The sequence below is a fragment of the Dreissena polymorpha genome, chromosome 6 (genome assembly GCF_020536995.1).
Source record: "Dreissena polymorpha isolate Duluth1 chromosome 6, UMN_Dpol_1.0, whole genome shotgun sequence".
Taxonomy (NCBI): domain Eukaryota; kingdom Metazoa; phylum Mollusca; class Bivalvia; order Myida; family Dreissenidae; genus Dreissena; species Dreissena polymorpha.
Window position 1 is genome coordinate 62,350,739 of NC_068360.1, and position 18,679 is coordinate 62,369,417.

General features: G+C 35.7%; 2 protein-coding genes across 3 annotated transcripts; one reads left to right on the forward strand and one right to left on the reverse strand.

The window, feature by feature from the left end:
- The first annotated feature begins 6,181 nt into the window (after positions 1 to 6,181).
- Positions 6,182 to 10,753, forward strand: LOC127835337 (uncharacterized). The gene is made up of 8 exons (XM_052361712.1): positions 6,182 to 6,546; positions 7,346 to 7,412; positions 7,892 to 7,987; positions 8,314 to 8,377; positions 9,092 to 9,136; positions 9,498 to 9,548; positions 9,743 to 9,799; positions 10,304 to 10,753. Exons 1-8 carry the CDS (start codon positions 6,389 to 6,391, stop codon positions 10,486 to 10,488), a joined length of 723 nt encoding a protein of 240 aa, XP_052217672.1. The 5' UTR covers positions 6,182 to 6,388; the 3' UTR covers positions 10,489 to 10,753.
- LOC127835336 (putative nuclease HARBI1) lies at positions 10,692 to 16,318 on the reverse strand. 2 transcript variants are annotated; one of them, XM_052361709.1, is made up of 6 exons: positions 15,916 to 16,318; positions 14,569 to 14,708; positions 14,159 to 14,353; positions 13,729 to 13,801; positions 12,466 to 12,647; positions 10,692 to 11,838 (listed from the first exon to the last, which is right to left on the reverse strand). In XM_052361709.1, the coding sequence occupies exons 1-6, from the start codon at positions 16,132 to 16,134 to the stop codon at positions 11,622 to 11,624; spliced, it is 1,026 nt and encodes a 341-aa protein (XP_052217669.1). In that variant the 5' UTR covers positions 16,135 to 16,318; the 3' UTR covers positions 10,692 to 11,621. The 2 variants fall into 2 exon arrangements, with proteins under 2 accessions (XP_052217669.1, XP_052217671.1); XM_052361711.1 differs by having other exon boundaries at positions 15,567 to 16,318.
- Positions 16,319 to 18,679: the final 2,361 nt, after the last annotated feature.

An 18,679-nucleotide genomic window follows, 5' to 3' on the forward strand; every position in this document is an offset into this window, starting at 1 on the left:
ATGGCGAAAATTGTCGAGGTTGCACAATACCGTTTTAAAGGAAGTTATTGTTCTTGTCAACTAAATTTAAAAGTCACTGGTTGAAATTTATTAATTGTACGTGCAATTGCAAATTTTAACAAAATAATTATCTGCAAGTTTTACATCTCTCATCGTCCAGGTTTAACGGATGCGTTCTTTATTAGTAATTATTCCCCTTGTTGATAAGTAAAAACGTCTGTGCGCTACTAATTCATTCTTACTGAACCCCTTTTGACAACAATGCTCCGCGGGCGAATAATGCATAGTCTGTGACAGCTTCTTGTTTATATTGTAAATTTAACTCAGGTCACGTGCACATTTATATCAACATTAACTGTGTATCATGAAAAGTATAAGCTTTGGTATAAAATATTTAACAAGTCAAAACACACCATATATATTTATGTTCAATGAAATGAATGTCATCCCTTGTGTACACTGAATTCATTTAGGAGAAGAACCTTAGAAGCACAGCTATAGTTTCAAACCTTAAATGATAGTAAATGTTCCCTTATTCCGAAATTTCAGTGATTATTATTTTATTAATGAAATAAATATATTTAAAGAAAGGTCAACGTAAAGCATAATCTGATAATCTGTTCATTCCTTTCCTACCAATCCCTCTTGAAAAAAAGTACAAAATCAATTTGCAGACAACATTTTGTATTACATACCAAAATCATTACTATTAGCATTCAAGGAACACTATAGTGAGTATAAATACTTTACAGATATTTTTGGTTAAAATTCATATACACTTACTGGTACAGGTGCATGCAAGATTTTATAATTTTTCAATTAAATGGGAAACTAAAAGCAATCCAAGAGATAGTACAATCAATTAAAGCATTTGAAATCATATCTGTCTACAAGTGATATAAACAGAAAACGTTGACGTTTTTGTTCCAAAACACTAAATTAAAGTATTGTACTACTTCGGAAATATTAAGAATATAAAGTTTTTTAAGGCTAATCCAAGAGCTAATTAAATCAGCTTTAGATTCAATTATGCGCAAAATAATGTCATCCAGAACCACCAAATACATACACAAAGCTCTATGACCTCTTGTTTTGTCTGAATTACAATTCCTAGTAAAATGCCAATAGCATTTGTAGAGTCAAACGTCGATAGATCTGTCGGAATTGGAGAAACTTGGTCAACAAATTAAAAACAAACTCAAAATTAATAACATATTAAATATCTATACATTATATACATCAATATTTGGAAATAATATATTTAAACATTTTTCTCTAAACATGCGAGTATGCCTAGATATGAACGTTTAATTCAAAGTGAAAAATACATTTAAAAACGTTGATGTCAACAGTTTAAAAAATTGTTCACATACCGAAGTCTTGTTAAATATTCATGTGTGTAATGTATTCTATAATAGTTTCGAAAGTTATTTTGTCGCATTTATACCTTTAGAGCATCTATATTATTTCGCATAGTTGGTCGAGGTAGGGGTTTGTTTAAGTTAAATTGCTTAATGTATATAGATGGAGATGCTACTTTTAGACCTTATAGATTGCTCTCTAAATAAAATTATATATCAACTATAGTTTCGAATTCGTATGAGTGCTCAACAAAGGGATAATACTAATACTAAAACAATACTTATCTACAAGTAAGTGTACCATATTTGGAGGTATTACTTTATATCAAACAGCTTGAACGGTATGAGCCTTCTCAATCCTATATTTCTAAAAGAATTTAACTACGAATAAATATAAATGACAAGTCAAAAGTTGGATTTATGCGACTATATCTGTCCTTCGACTTCATATGTATGTATTTTCCTATGTAAACAAAGACTCACACTTTTGAAAGTATAAAAAATAAATATCTTATAATGTGAAGTTTGAAAAAATAAAATTTCACTTATGAAATTTGATGCAGAATAATGTAAGAAGAGTTGCAATTATTAAAAAACGTTTGACATCACGTATTTGTGTCTGAGAACTTATCGAATAAAGAAAAGATTGTTCGACAGTGTGATTATTTTATCTGTATACGAGCCGTAGTGGTCTTCTTTCCATGTGCTACTCGGCGGAGGTATTTCGTGTAGATGTTTGTAAAGTCTGTGCACTCTGACAAACATTAAAAGCATGCGTTTGTTAATTGAGTTTCTTTGAGGTATCACTATTGCAAATTAACACAATAATAAACTCGATTTAAACACGAATGTATACTGCAACATATATAGCTGATTCATCATGGATTTAACGCAAAGAAAAATTCGACGAATTAGTGAATACACTGCGTCATTTTCGCGTCAGACATGTGTCCAACGTAAAAATGTTAACAATCGCATGATTAAGCCACCTAGGCTTTGTGACCGTCATTTGTCTGATGAACAAAGTACGCTGCCAAAACGCATCATACGCAGACCCACTTCAAACCATTTGGAAGTTAACAAACGAGCGTTAACCTAAAGTTTAGCAAGCGTTGACCTTACTTTGCCAGTGCATAATATACACGTTTTTTTCGAACGCATGAGTTTTTTTGCAGTAAATGCATTTTTTCTGGTCAGCTTTCTGCGTCTGATGCAATTATATGTGACCGATGCTTTAGGTTTGTTATGTTTATAGTGTTAATGATAATTCAAACATATTTTGCTTAGATGAATATTAATACATTGCATGCATTGCAATACGTATATTGTGTTTGTGTCAGTAGTTTTCATGGTAAAACAGACGGCATGTGAACTACCAAAATATTAAAGCTTTTTAAAGTTAAGAGTATTCAGTTTTAAGAAAGGTGTACTACTACTATATTTGTTCAGCCGCAAAGGTAATACAGGTGAGAATTAATGCAACGAAATAGCAGCACGTGACACCCTTGTCAGTTTACATAAATATTCATGGATGTAAGCATATAGTCGTAACAAACGGGATATTAATGTTATAAGAAATAGTATTAAAAATATTTACGCCTACTCGATGCAGATCGATGCAGATTAAAGGCAGGATTTTAATTTACGACCAGTATTAGCGCTACTACTAATATTACAACTACTACAATAGCAACTAAAATTGCTACTACAACTACTACTACTACTACTACTACTACTATACTACTACTACTACTTCTACTACTACTACTACTACTACTACTACTACTACGACTACTACTACTACTACTACTACTACTACTACTACTACTACTACTACTACTACTACTACTACAACTACTGCTACTACTACTACTACTACTACTACTACTACTACTACTACTACTACTACTACTACTACTACTACTACTACTACTACTACTACTACTACTACTACTACTACTACTACTACTACTACTACTACTACTACTACTACTACTACTACTACTACTACTACTACTACTACTACTACTACTACTACTACTACACTACTACTAACTACTACTACTACTACTACTACTACTACTACTATACTACTACTACTACTACTACTACTACTACTACTACTACTACTACTACTACTACGACTACTACTACTACAACAACGACTACTACTACTACTACTACTACTACTACTACTACTACTACTACTACTACTACTACTACTACTACTACTACTACTACTACTACTACTACTACTACTACTACTACTACTACTACTACTACTACTACTACTACTACTACTACTACTACTACTACTACTACTACTACTACTGCAATAACCACTACTACTACTACTACTACTACTACTACTACTACTACTACTACTACTACTACTACTACTACTACTACTACTACAACTACTACTACTACTACTACTACTACTACTACTACTACTACTACTACTACTACTACTACTACTTATACTTCTTCTACTTCTACTTCTACTACTACTACTACTACTTCTACTAATCCTACTTCTACTACTACTACTTCTACTTCTACATAAGAACTACAACAGCAACTCAAATAGAATCATACGATATAAAACAAGTTATAGCTAAAATATTATTTTGTGCTTAAACGTGTATAAACGTTGCATATAAAATCATAGTTTTCCACTTAATAGTGTGCAATAAGAAAACCAGCAGTATCGCTTTTCGAAAATTTGAAATATGAGAAACCGAAAGCGTTATGAAGACGAAAACAGACGCTTAAGATGACTTATTCACAGGTCGGATAATGACAATGTTCAATAGAATCGCCATAGATTCAAAGGGCATATATTCGTTTTTTTCAGAGAAGCAAATCGCATGACTATGAAAATTATTTATTCCATTTTTCAAATCAAAATTATCAAATCAAAATCGGAAAATTATACATATTTTGTAACGATTTTCAGTGATAATTTTGCATATTGTCTATTAAAAACAAAGGGTTGCAAAAGCCCTTATAATTCAAAAGCCTCAATGATTCAGAGGTATGCTGTTGCTCATTAAAGTCCCGGAGTCGTGATCTTTATGTTATTTTTGTTATGCTAAAATTTGTTAAACCTATTTCATCTTACATATAAAGGCATGTTATCACATATTTTAAATATACGCACATATGTTAACAATTCCCTTTAATAAAATGTGTTCTTTTCGCGTGCTCGTTTTAAATTAAAAACTTCGCGCCCCTTAAACCACATCGCGTCAGTCAGTGAGAGACGATATTCATTTCCAGATCGAGGTAAAATACAATTTATTAACAATATACTATTTTTCGAGTATAAATTTGTTTGTGGAAATATTAATGATAGCTGAAATCTATAAAGTTTGGCTTTTAAATTTGTTTATATACAATTTCAAAATATTAAGTAATTTGTAACGCATGTTTGATTTTTCAATATCCAATTAATGTAGTTAGATGTCGAGTCTGATACTATTACGCCTCTTTCAATATTACATGTTGCCTACAACTATAGAATAAGTTAATCAGGAGTTAATTACTTGTAAACTGTTTGAATTGAATTCGGTTTGATAACCCAACATATGTCAAATCTGACATATTGCTTACAGTGATTGGATTTCTCGACAAGTAAGTGTGCAGTAAAAGTTTTGTTATGTGTATATATTAATATATATTTATAAATAATATTCTATCAAGTTGTGAATATTGATATAATTGTAAGTGAGTGAGCTTTTAATACTATACATAAAAAGATCCTTACATTTATCCATAACCAAGATCCCAAAGTAGTGCATTCGAACAGTTTTACTACGCACAAAGTGATTTGGCGAGAATCAAATGAACTTAAACAAATTACTAAATCTTTTGGTGTAAGTTTATATTAACAATGCATGGTGAGTTTTGTTTCATTAAATTGACCCATGTATTCCTAACCTTTGTTGTTGATTATGCTGAAAGTGCAAACTTTAAATTTGTATAAAATGATAATTCCGAAGAAAACTAGATAATCTTCAAATTTGCATAATATTTGTAGGTTACAGTCAACGTCTACTCTATTTCTACATTATATCCGTATCAATAGCACATATGTTGGAGATATACTTAAATTTTTAATGGTTTACCGTAGCAGTGATAACATCCCAACCCCATGAACGCAACCACCAGGCAAATAAGAATCCTGATTTTCTGAACGCATGCTTTGTGTACTCTGACTTAAGTGTGTGCCATCAAACAGATTCGTTGATTGCGTGTTACATTGGGAGGTGATGATAATATGTTTTCACGTCGGTCCTGTTCACTGATTACCTCACACTCCCCTCCAATTAGCTCAGTCACCACGCGAGCGAGGGTCATGAGTTCTTGCTTGTAAGCTCTATGTAAACTGACCTTATTATTTTCTAAAACTCAGCTTTCCTGGTTCACAGCTTATCGACCCGGGGTTACTTCTGTTTAGGTGGCCATATGGACTGGCGAAGCCGTAAGCAACGCACTAGGACCCCAACCCCTAAATGAACTCAGCCACCACGCAAGCTAGGATTATATGTTTTGGCGCGTATGCTTTAAGTAACATGATCGATTTGCGTGCAAAAAATCGGGATCGTAGGTGTGGTGGTGGCCGATTTCACATAAGGGCGGGGGGAATCGTTGTAAAGTAGGCCCTATATACATGCCAAAGCCGTGAAAACCGCACCCCCCCCCCTCCATGAACTCAGCAACCACGCAATATAGGGTTTGTAGTTATGGCACATGGGCTGTATTTACTATGACCTAATTGCGCGCTGATAATCAGGAGCCCGTCTTATCATCGATCGTACGATTTATAAAATCGCAGCGAAACAAAAGAGCGTACGACCACCTTAAGATTTACCGTACGACTGTATTATCAAACACGTCGTACGAACTTGACAAGTTACGAATCGTAAGGAAATAACGCATGCGCACTAAGTCATCGCTTAACTCTTCACGATGAAGGTATTACGCGAGTAACTGTCATAACAACCAGACGAACATAGTTGACAATGGCAGAAAAGAAAAGGAAAATCAACTGGACAGAAGAAGAAAGAGAGATTTTAATAAAACAGTGCACCAGCGAAACTGGCCGGAAGATCAACCTAAAATTTAGCAACGAAATATCGGCAAAAGATAAAGCCATTTTCTGGGAAAAGACAGCAGAAAGGTATCGTATAGATACGATTTGAATACTGTCATGAACACTCCAATTCCTTTTTAATCACATAATTCCTATTACAATTTAAAAACAAAACGTGTTTTGCAATTGATAGTGGTTTCATCGTTTATAGTCTCATTACCATTTAAAAAGGGACCATAGTCAATATTACATTTACAGGTTACTTGCTAGCCTAAAGTTACTTGCAGGCATCGACACAAACAGTGTCCGGGGAAACCGAGACCCCCAAATTTTGGTGAGGGACACCAGTTTTTCCCAGGATTTTGCTCCAATTTTAATAGGCAGGGTTCCCTCTGGAGACCAAACTGTAGAATTTAGTGTCAAGCCCACATATGGCTATTATTATTTTTTTTAGAATTATAAGGAATGATAATTCTAATCAAATGGTAAACATTTTATATTAGATATATCTTGTGATTAGTTTCCTCCTCACTATGCGATAAAATGCTACATCAGGCTCGATAATTTACTGTAGTTGTACATGATGAACGAATGACAAAGGCGCTTCAATGATTTGTATCTGTTAATCAAAGACCTAGAATAAATTCTAGGTCATTGTGTGAAAATAGTGGATTAATTATCAGTGAATTATGTGGTAGGTTTTACTAATTTGAAAAGATAGTTTATGATGCATCATATATCATCTTGTATGATATTTTTCATTTAACTTTTTGTCAGATACCAAAATTTTTATTATGTTTGTTGAATTTTGTCACTTAAATTTTATGAAAAAGTATCAAATGTGTAATTCCTGTGTTTTTATTTTCTTTGTTTGCTCTTTTGATAGGATTAACAGCATATCAATGTGTCAGCGCACTGCTGATGAAGTGAAAAAGAAATGGATTGACACAAAGGTATACATCTTAGTTTTTACTTCATGCTTAATTTCAATAAAATATGTTACATATTTATATATATATAATATATATACACAAACACACATTTTTTAGTCATTTTTTACTGGCAAGAACAAATGGACAAACACAATACAAGATATAAGTTTTTTGGTGAATTTGCTAAAAATTGTCATACTCCTAGAGTTACAACATGCAAAAACAATGTTATGTAATCTTAAAAACCTAGAATGTTTAAAAAAAGAATTTCTGAGATGTTACTTTTGCAATACATAGTATAGAATTATTATTGGCAATGTCATTGATTAACCCTTAGGCTTTAATTCAAAAGATTCTTTATTTAATAAAACAATAGTTTATGGTATATAAATGACCCATAATAATTCATATTGGTTCAATATATAATGAATGTGATATAACATGGGGTCATTATTTTTTTCAGTTAGAACATCACTCTGATAATTATTTTGTTATTTCAGTCTAGTGCAAAGAAGAAGGCACAATCTATGAAAAAAGAGCTGGGCAGAACAGGCGGTGGGCCCTATCCAGGTGGTCTGACAAACCTGGAAGAGAAGGTATTTATGCATGTTCTTTCTTTCTTAATTATTTCAGGAATGATGACATTAAACATTATATAGTTTTTTTCTATCGAAATGATAACATTTATTATGTTAGCTGAAGTGATTATTTAATAAGAATTTCTATTTAAAACCTTTTTTAATCATTCCATTGACATTGTGTTACCATTACTTAAAAAGTTAAGTTAACATTTCTTTAAATTGAATTTTTGTCATATGACATATTTTTATACATTTAATACTTTAATGTATCCGTTGAATCTAACACTCTATATCAAAAGAAAATTAGAAATTAAGTTATTGATTTATAATTATAATTTTAGGTTGTAACAGTTATCCCGAAGTGTTCAATAGATGGAATAGTGAATGCTATTGATATATTTGCTGGTAAATATGCTATTTACTATACTTAGCAAATTTCTTAATAATATATGAATCTTGAGTACTTTGCCTATGATATAGGGTCTATTGTACACAAATTTAATTGCAATTGTAAATTATGTTTTGGATTATTGTATTAGTTCAAGAATTGTATATCATATTGTGTCTCAAACTGGCGATAAATGTTTCATTTTTAGCTAGACTATTATATATGAAATATATATAGTGGAGCTATCCTACTCACCCCGGGTTCGGCGTTCCCGTGAGCGTTTGAATGTTTAAGTTTGCGTACCAACTAAAATATTTCCTATGTCACATGATATATGGCTTTAATATTTTGCATACTTCTTTACCAACATGACCTCAACCAATAAACAAGAGCAGACAATTGTATCAAGTATTTTGTAAGACAAATGGCCCTTTTTCACTTAGAATATGCATATTATTGATAAATCCATGTTAAAGTTTGCGTTATACCACCTCAAATATTTCTTATGTCCCTTGACATATGGCTTTTATATTTTGCATACTTCTTTATTAACCTGACCCAAACCTATAAACAAGAGCAGACAATTGTATCAAGTATTTTGTAAGAATTATGGCCCTTTCTCCACTTAGAATATGCATATTATTGATTAATTTATGGTTTAATATTTCTATTATGTAATGGTATTTTCATACAATTGTTCATATGCATTTTAATTGAACTGTTTGTTGTAGATGCTCAAGAAGGAGATGTTCCATCAATATCTAACAGTATTAGTGGTATGTTTCTTATTTAAACAAGATACAATGAAAAATAATAATAATGGTACAGAATATCAATAACACTTTTTGAAGTTTTATAACGGGTATATGTATGCAACACTGAAAGTACATTGTTTATTCAGTTGTCATTAATGAACATATGTAAAAAAAATTGATTCATACTTATGATATTAATATTGATGATCTCTACCTTATAGTCAAAAATTCTTGTTTTATATTTTTTTCCACTTACATTTCCCCCAATGAGAGCCAAAAATATTTATGAAAATAAAAAATATATATAATGCAAATTTTAAACCATAAACTTGATTAACTTGCCTGTGCATTAAACAATTTGCAATTTCAATTTTATTTCCAGAACCAGTCCAAGGGGCATCATGCCCAGCAAGAGAAGTATCCAATGAGCCAGGTAAATTTTGTTTTCAAGTATTAGCATGTAATAGAATTGCAAGAGAATGTATGGTATATATAATTGCAAAATTAATCATGTAGTACTTTAACATGTTAATGATTAACAACTGTTTGCCTTCTAACTTGACAATTCGAACAAATCAGTTATGTTTATGTACATGTTTTTAATAAAAACATTTAATTAATTTGTAGAAACAGAAAGAAAAGCATCAGTGTCTGAAAAAATAAAGAAAAGACAGAAAATGGAAGGTAAATAGTAATTAATGTAATATTTTACATTTGAAATACAGTTCTAGATAAAAGATGTTTTTTAGGAATTGATAACCACATTTTATGCAACAAATCAAAATGGATTTTATAATTCAGCCTAAAAAAATGGATATATTTTGTTTCGACTTGATTGTCCGTCCAACATTCTGTCAGACTTGTTTTTTATCATTAAATTGAACATGTTTGTTATCTTACATGTACTTCAGTGATTCCTACACGGAGTCATGTAGATGACTTCGTCAATTTAATTTATTTAAAAGAAATATATGGGTTTTGTGCAGTGTTTATGTGTATTTTTAGCATACTCTTGTTGTGTGCCTTTATCATTTTATAGGCATGACAGTTTCCAGTAGCATTTAACATGTTTTAATGATTCTGCTGTTGATTACAAAAAAGTTTCTGTCTGTAGAAATAAAACAATTTTCAGGTGACCTTCATAGGGCCATCATTGACTATCTTGTAATGGAATTGTTGACTTTACAGATGTATCAGCAAGCAGTCAACGGGACATGATCGTCAAACTTGAAGAAGAAAAAGTTTTCCTACTCAAAGAACTGATCTGTGCACATCGTGAACAGACTGCGCACTTGCAACAGCTAACAGCATCTGTTAACAAGCTGACTGATGCCATGATCAGCAACAATGTTATGTCAAGTTTTTTTAACTGATATTTTATTATAAATTAAAGCTGCCTAAAAGATTGTTACAACAGATGCCTCTTAGCTGTTGCAAGTGCCCAAGTGCATATACACAATGTTATATGCCAAATAGTTAAGCTCTAGGCCTTGTGGCACAATGTGCACAGGTTTGATACAAAATAATTTTCATTAATAATGAGTTGTTGTTAGTAGAAAAACAAACACATACATAATTATGGTTTAAAGTTATATATTTGCTGGCATAATACTTTTAAATAAAAAAATGGCAACTCTTTTTTTATCACAAGATCACTCATTATAAGTTAATAACTAAATGTCATATTTTGAAAGGTCATTTGAAAAATGTGTAACTATAACAATGGCTGTTTGTAAATCATGCATGCCCCCCATATGGGCTGTCAGTTGTAGTGGCAGCCATTGTTTGAATAATTTGTTTAACCTAGTGACCTGAAAATCAATAGGGGTCATCTGCCAGTCATGATCAATTCACCTATGAATATTCTTGATCCTAGACCTAATTATTGTTGAGTTATGATCAGAAAAGCATTATACTCTTTCAAGTCGCTGTGAACTTGAACTAGTGACCTGAAAATCAATAGGGGTCATCTGCCAGTCATGATCAATGTACCTATGAAGTTTCATGATCCTAGCCGTAAGCATTAATGAGTTATCATCCGGAAACCATTTTACTGTTTCGAGTCACTGTGACCTTGACCTTTGACCTAGTGACCTGACACTCAAAAGGGGTCATCTGCCCAATCATATTCTATGTTCCTATGAAGTTTCATGATCCTAGGCGTTAGCATTCTATAGTTATCATCCAGAAACCATTTTGCTATTTCGAGTCACTGTAACCTTTACGTTTTGACCTAGTGACCTAAAAATCAATAGGGGTCATCTGCCAGGCATGAGTAATGTACCTATGAAGTTCCATGATCCTAGACCTAAGCGTTCTTGAGTTATCATCCGGAAACCATCTGGTGGACGGACCGACCGACATGTGTAAAACAATATACCCCCTTTTCTTCGAAGGGGGGCATAAATACAGTAAACTTTTATGTAAACAAAACAGTTCATATCAATTTGAATTGAATTGTTTAACTACATCTATACAAAATTACAACGTGCTTATAACCAGTCATTCAAAACATGTTAATGATTGCCTGTCTAAATGAATGCGCATTGTCATCATGCTCATTTAAGACATCCTCATTTGCAAGCTCATTCACATGGACTGCATCTTGTGGTTCCTTCACGTTGAACGTTATGCACAGATTATGCAGCTTCATACAGGCCACAACAACATGAGAACTTTTTGTAGGGTTGAATGGAAGTACACCACCAGATTTGTGTAGGCATCTGTTGAAACAAGTTATGCTTACATAAAAATGAGTTTCTTAGTTAATTATGAAACATGGTAAAAACTTAAAGGGACTGTCAACCACAAATGACTACCAGGTAACTACCAGTTAACTATAAGTAACGCCCGTAGATTGATCATCATGAATTGTATATATTATATATATATATATATATATATATATATATATATATATATATATATATATATATATATATATAATGATCAATCTACTTGCGTTATTTATAGTGTGCATATCGTTATGTAAACTATTTTCGCGATGTACTTTTGATTTCACATTGCAAAATTTTATTACAGAATATAATGACAATAACAACTTTTTCAAGTAATGTAATATACCATTCGTGATATTTTTATCAATATAAACTAATATTTGTAAACAATTACGGTATTTTTTAACTTTTCTTTTTTCGTCATTCGTGGTTGACAGTCCCTTTAATTGTTTCTGTATGAATGAATTGCGTAACTTATGTTATTTTCATAGATAATGATGTTAAATTTTGCTAACGTTATTTAAATATATTATTAATAAAGATAATGATCATTCACATAAGTTTTGCAGGTTTTCTTTAATTGTAAATTTTAATATAAATGCATGCACCTACCGAAATCTAGATTTCAGCACACCAAACGCTCTTTCAATAACCACTCTTCCCCTGGCATGGTAATTATTGTAACGCCTTTCAGACTCTGTCATGGGATTTTGTTTAGGTGTTAGAAGATATCTTCTCAGGCCATATCCGCTATCCCCAAGCAAAATTCCTGCATGTGTTCTTTCCAGGTGTTCCTAAATGCATACAAAATCATTTTGGTAGGTTAATTGGCTTAATTTATTGTGTGTATGTATGCATTTCAAAGTGTGAATTGCAACAAAAAATAACTAGAGCTTTGTCACAAACATGACGAATACCCCCACATTCTGCAATGACACAAAATATTTCGCATGTTTTCTTCACAAAAAACAACGGACACTGGTGTTTAATGTTTAAAACGCACTAAGTGACCCTGTGACTTGAATTAGAGAGAGGACACTTAATACGGACCCTACCGACCGGCAGACAAGTTTACTCCTATACACCCCCCTTAACTTCGTTTGTGGGGGTATAATAAATCCATGGACAGCAAAGAAAATTTATAATTTTGTATATATCAAATGCAACCTTAGTGTTGCTGAATACATGTAGATAGGATTTTGAAGAACCTTAAGTATGGTACAAAGAGTGCAAGATGAAAAAACAATTATTTCAGTACAATTTATTTTATGGTTAAAGCATATATTCTTATAAACTGAAGTCTGAAATAAAACTTCCTTTTTTTATGCCCTGCAATTCGAAGAATGTGGAAGGGGCATTTAAATTCACCTTTGTCTGTTCATCAATATACACTATAAATGTAACCTGTTGTAAATACATTAACTGACAGTTAGTATTAATATGCATTAGTGTTTATTATTGTTCCTTTGTTAATGTAATTTATTTTAAATTTGGCCTACAATGTTAAATGAAATGATCTTCAGAATAAATATCTGAAGGGACACAGTAGTTATGAGCCTTTTTTGAAACTCGGATGCAGGAAAATCTCTGACGCGGTCCCATCCCAACCCCCATAACTTTTGACCCAGGGGTAAGATCATAATAACATCACTGTCACCGCCGCACATATGCTCATAGGGACCATGTGTGCAAGTTTCAAGGTTCTTGTTCTAATAGTGTAGGAGGAGATAGCGGCCAGGACTGACGTAGGGACAGACAGACAGACGGATATCACCACATAATCCCCACTTTTTCTCCTAAAAGCGTGGAGATAACAAATGAATTAACATACAGTGACAAAATGAACAATTGAATTTGTGTTTTTAGAGTTTATACCTTTAGACCACAGGTGTTGAAAATGGAAGCATCATGCTGCGAACCTGGCCACTTTGCAACTACATCTATGAAACTGTAATCAATAATACTAACATATTTTCAATCCATGTACAAATGTGACTTATAGCCTATAACAAAATAACGAACATTATATAGAATTAAAACATAAAAATGTACAAATTGCTTAAATCTTTTGCAATTAGTTTTTAAAAGTTGCAAGGAAAGATTAATTTTCAGTGTTCACATGGTGACAACACGGTGCAAGAAGGACTAACAATGATCATCAAAGGTTAACCATGCATTTGATTTTCTCAACAGCACAATCATAAAAACGATAATTATTTAAAGTTCATAACAAAAAATATGTCTCAATTGCTTAAAAAATAGTAAAATATAAGTATATGATTATAGTGAAGAAAAGAAATCATACTTCATTCGAGAATCACAAACAGCTTGCACATTGATGGCGTGAAACCCCTTTCTACAAATATATGCCTCTTCATTTTCGGAAGGGCCTAGAATTGGAACCAAAGTCCCATCAACAGCACCGAGAACGTTTGGAATCCTACACCGCCTGTAGAAGTCTTGTTTTGAGAGTGCCATAGCGCCATTTTCAGTTGGGAATCTGAAATGATTCAGCTGATCAACATAGTGTGTTTCTTTATATATATTTATATACATTTATGTATATATAAGTGTACTTATATTAAAGTGAATATATAACTCTTTCTTAAACTTTAATATTTTTAAGTTGTATGATTAGCTTACATGAATTACGGGACAGTCATTTTCATAATTGGCGATATTGGCAAACAAAATACTTTTTTGACGCCTAATCACCTGATATTATGTAGACGACGATTCAGGCTATCAATGAAAACATGGAAGCATCGAGCTGCTGTAGGCTTACTGACACCATGAATATCTGCAACCTCAGAAAAAAAATCACCCTTGCTCAAGAACCGAAGCCCGATTAGAACCTAAAAAAAGAAACAAGTCACTTAGGCATGATTGGTCATTGTTGGCTCGGGTACTACTTACATGTACCCCGTGTACTCTTATAGTATGTTTACATGTACCCCGGGTATGGTCAATATACTTAAACGTACACGGTTGGTATTAGACTCACTGTATCCAAGTTGTATTCCCGCCCTTAATCGGATGTCCTCAAACACTCAAATGATTACTGTAAAATGATACTGTTTATGTTAAACAAACATATATATTTAAAAAATGTATAAACATGATTGTTTGAGTACGAGTTCTGATAATATAAAGGCCATTTAACACAAAATGTGAATATAATTAAATTAAAAAAATAGACGACAGCTACCAATTTAGCATTAGAACTTCCAGGTACGTTTTAGTATATTGATGTGCCCCGCACATTGTTGTTGTTCAATAGTTTACCATATGTATATCATTTACATATAACATTCATAATTTGTTTAATGTACTTACCTGTTTACTTTATTTCCTGAGCTACACATTATTCAATTTATCTGAGTGTCCACAGCTCCATTGTTTTGTTGATAGTAACAACTCACAAATACATTTTACCTCATGAGCATATTGTATAATCAATCATTTAGGCAAAATGTAGAGTGAATTGCTTACGATTTCAATATCGTATTATAAGAATACATTGATACCGCAGTAAAATCAAATGAAAAGTATGAAATGGTTGGAATATATGATGATGCGTTCACCTTTGCCAAGAAATATTCAAATAGTATCGCTAAAATCCGAGTTTGACACCGTCCGAATAACACAGTTAAATAGTTCATGTCTTTATGCCGTTTATAGACATAATATATATGCATAACCCACAACAGTACCTGTATGAGATGCAACACATAAAGAGCATTTTTGTTACTTGGCGCTAGATAATGAACATTTTTGCCGGATCGTTTGATGATACTTAACATAACTTTATTTAGTTCTGGCTACCATAACTTTAAATGTCGCTTTTTATGATTTTTGACTGGCGCGACTTTATACAGGCCTGTCAATACTATGTAAACTGTACGCTGAAGTTTCTTTAGCTAAACTTTATTTTGTTTACAAACACAAATTGATCCATATCTACAAAACGCATGTTTATCAAAGACGATTCCCAACAGTTCAATTGGTTACAATGCAGTGAACATTTCTTTACATGCACCCGTAAAATAATTTAGTCTGTACCTGAGTAAGAGATGAGAGTGAGTTTGATCTTTTTGTCTTCGGTTCTAAATCTACCCTCAATGTTTCATTCAGGTACGTAATCGCTTCTCTGCTCAGTCTGTATCGTGCGATGATTTCTTCGTCTCTTAATTCATCCAAAATATTCACACGTTCACGGAAAACCCTTTGTCTGCGTCTGTTTTGCTCGTTTACATCAAACAACGCAACAAATTCCGCCATATTTACGAATATCGCAATATTTGCGAGTGCCAAGAGGTAGTCGTAACTTTTTAGGCAAAATCGTAAGATTTAGGTAAGATGGGAATTTTCATAAGACACTGTAAAATCTTAAGAAAATCGTACGACGATCTTAGCCGTTTCTTACGATTATCTTTGGCGTACGATCGTTGATAAGACGGGCTCCAGGATCGTAGCTGGCGTGGTGGCTGAGTTCGTTAGGGATAGGTTACGTTTTGCTTCATAGGCCCTATATACAGGCCGTAGCTTTCTGCATCACTTCCCACATGAACTCAGCCACCAGGCAAACTAGAATCCAAATGTATGTCATGTACGCTCTGTGAACGATGACCTTTTTGTGTGCTAAAATGTAAGCGTTAATCTGTTTTATGTTTTTAAGGTTTACTTTACAATTTTAAGGTGATTCGGATTTAATAAAAGCTTTAAGTATGTATAATCTCTTGCAACATATCTTCATTGCTATGAAACAAATAATAGAACGAGTATAATGAGCAATGATAAAATTAAGCAAAATAAACCCATTGAACTCTCAGCCTGAAATACCAAAAATAAAAGTTAACGATCAGCACCAACGGCAATATCGGTTGAGTCGCTTGAAACGGACAACCTGTTAATCAACGCTTTAGTCACTACCCAAATATCACCTTTCAAATATGAGTTATTTCGTTAAACACGCAAAGCGAGGTGTTTAGAAGGCAACGGCTACGCGATAGCTAAACACAAAGTGCATTGGTGGCTAAGCCTTAACATCAACCATGAATTTGTTTTACACAATGGCGGAACGACTCACATCTTTCAAATCAATCATTCGGTCGCGTCTCAACACATATGTGATTCGATACAAGCTTGTTGACTTGTACCGACGAAACATACCAGGCATCGAAATATATAATATATATAGGAATAAAACAACAAGTATCGCTTTATGACGATAATTCTAAACCAGACTATGAATTGGTTCAAATGGATGGATACATTTGATTGAAATTGATTAAGACGCGAGTTGGGTAGAAATTAATCTGGTAAGACAGTTAATTTTAACTAGCTTTAAAACCGGTTTAAGAAGGGAGGGAGGAGAGGGAGGGGGGCAGGTAAGCAGGACGGAAATGCGGGACGGAGGGGGGACGGAGGGAGGCGGACAGAGGGATGGGACGGAGGGATCAGAGGGAGGGACGGAGGGAGGGACGGAATTATTGATGGACGGAAGAAGGGAAGGTAAGTGGAGGGACGGAGGAGGAACGGAGGAGGACAGGAACGGGAGGGTAGGGACGGAGAGAGGGACGGAGAGAGGGACGGAGGGGAGGGAGGGACGGAGGGAGGGGAACGAGGGAGGGACGGAGGGGGAGGGAACGGGAAGGAGGAGGGGACGGAGGGAGGACGGGGATGGGACGAACCAGGGGGACGAAGGGAGGGGACGGAGGGAGGGACGGGGGAGGGGACGGAGGGAGGGCCGGAGGGAGGGACGGAGGGAGGGACGGAGGGAGGGACGGAGGGAGGGACGGAGGGAGGGACGGAGGGAGGGACGGAGGGAGGGACGGAGGGAGGGACGGAGGGAGGGACGGAGGGAGGGACGGAGGGAGGGACGGAGGGAGGGACGGAGGGAGGGACGGAGGGAGGGACGGAGGGAGGGACGGAGGGAGGACGGAGGGAGGGACGGAGGGACGGAGGGAGGGACGGAGGGAGGGACGGAGGGAGGGACGGAGGGAGGGACGGAGGGAGGGACGGAGGGAGGGACGGAGGAGGGAGGGAGGAGGGAGGGACGGAGGGAGGGACGGAGGGAGGGACGGAGGGAGGGACGGAGGGAGGGACGGAGGGAGGGACGGAGGGAGGGACGGGGGAGGGACGGAGGGAGGGACGGAGGGAGGGACGGAGGGAGGGACGGAGGGAGGGACGGAGGGAGGGACGGAGGGAGGGACGGAGGGAGGGACGGAGGGAGGGACGGAGGGAGGGACGGAGGGAGGGACGGAGGGAGGGACGGAGGGAGGGACGGAGGGAGGGACGGAGGGAGGGACGGAGGGAGGGACGGAGGGAGGGACGGAGGGAGGGACGGAGGGAGGGACGGAGGGGAGGGACGGGAGGGAGGGAGGGACGGAGGGAGGGACGGAGGGAGGGACGGAGGGAGGGACGGAGGGAGGGACGGAGGGAGGGACGGAGGGAGGGACGGAGGGAGGGGGACGGAGGGAGGGACGGAGGGAGGGACGGAGGGAGGGACGGAGGGAGGGACGGAGGGAGGGACGGAGGGAGGGACGGAGGGAGGGACGGAGGGAGGGACGGGAGGGACGGAGGGAGGGACGGAGGGAGGGACGGAGGGAGGGACGGAGGGAAGGACGGAGGGAGGGATGGACGGAGGGACGGACGGAGGGAGGAACGGTGGACGGGACGGAGGGAGGGACGGATGGAGGGACGGATGGAGGGACGGAGGGAGGGACGGAGGGAGGAACGAAAGGAAGAACGAAAGGAGGGACGGAAGGAGGAAGGGCTTCAGTTAACAAACACTTAACCCTTAGTGGTGACAATCATATTAACT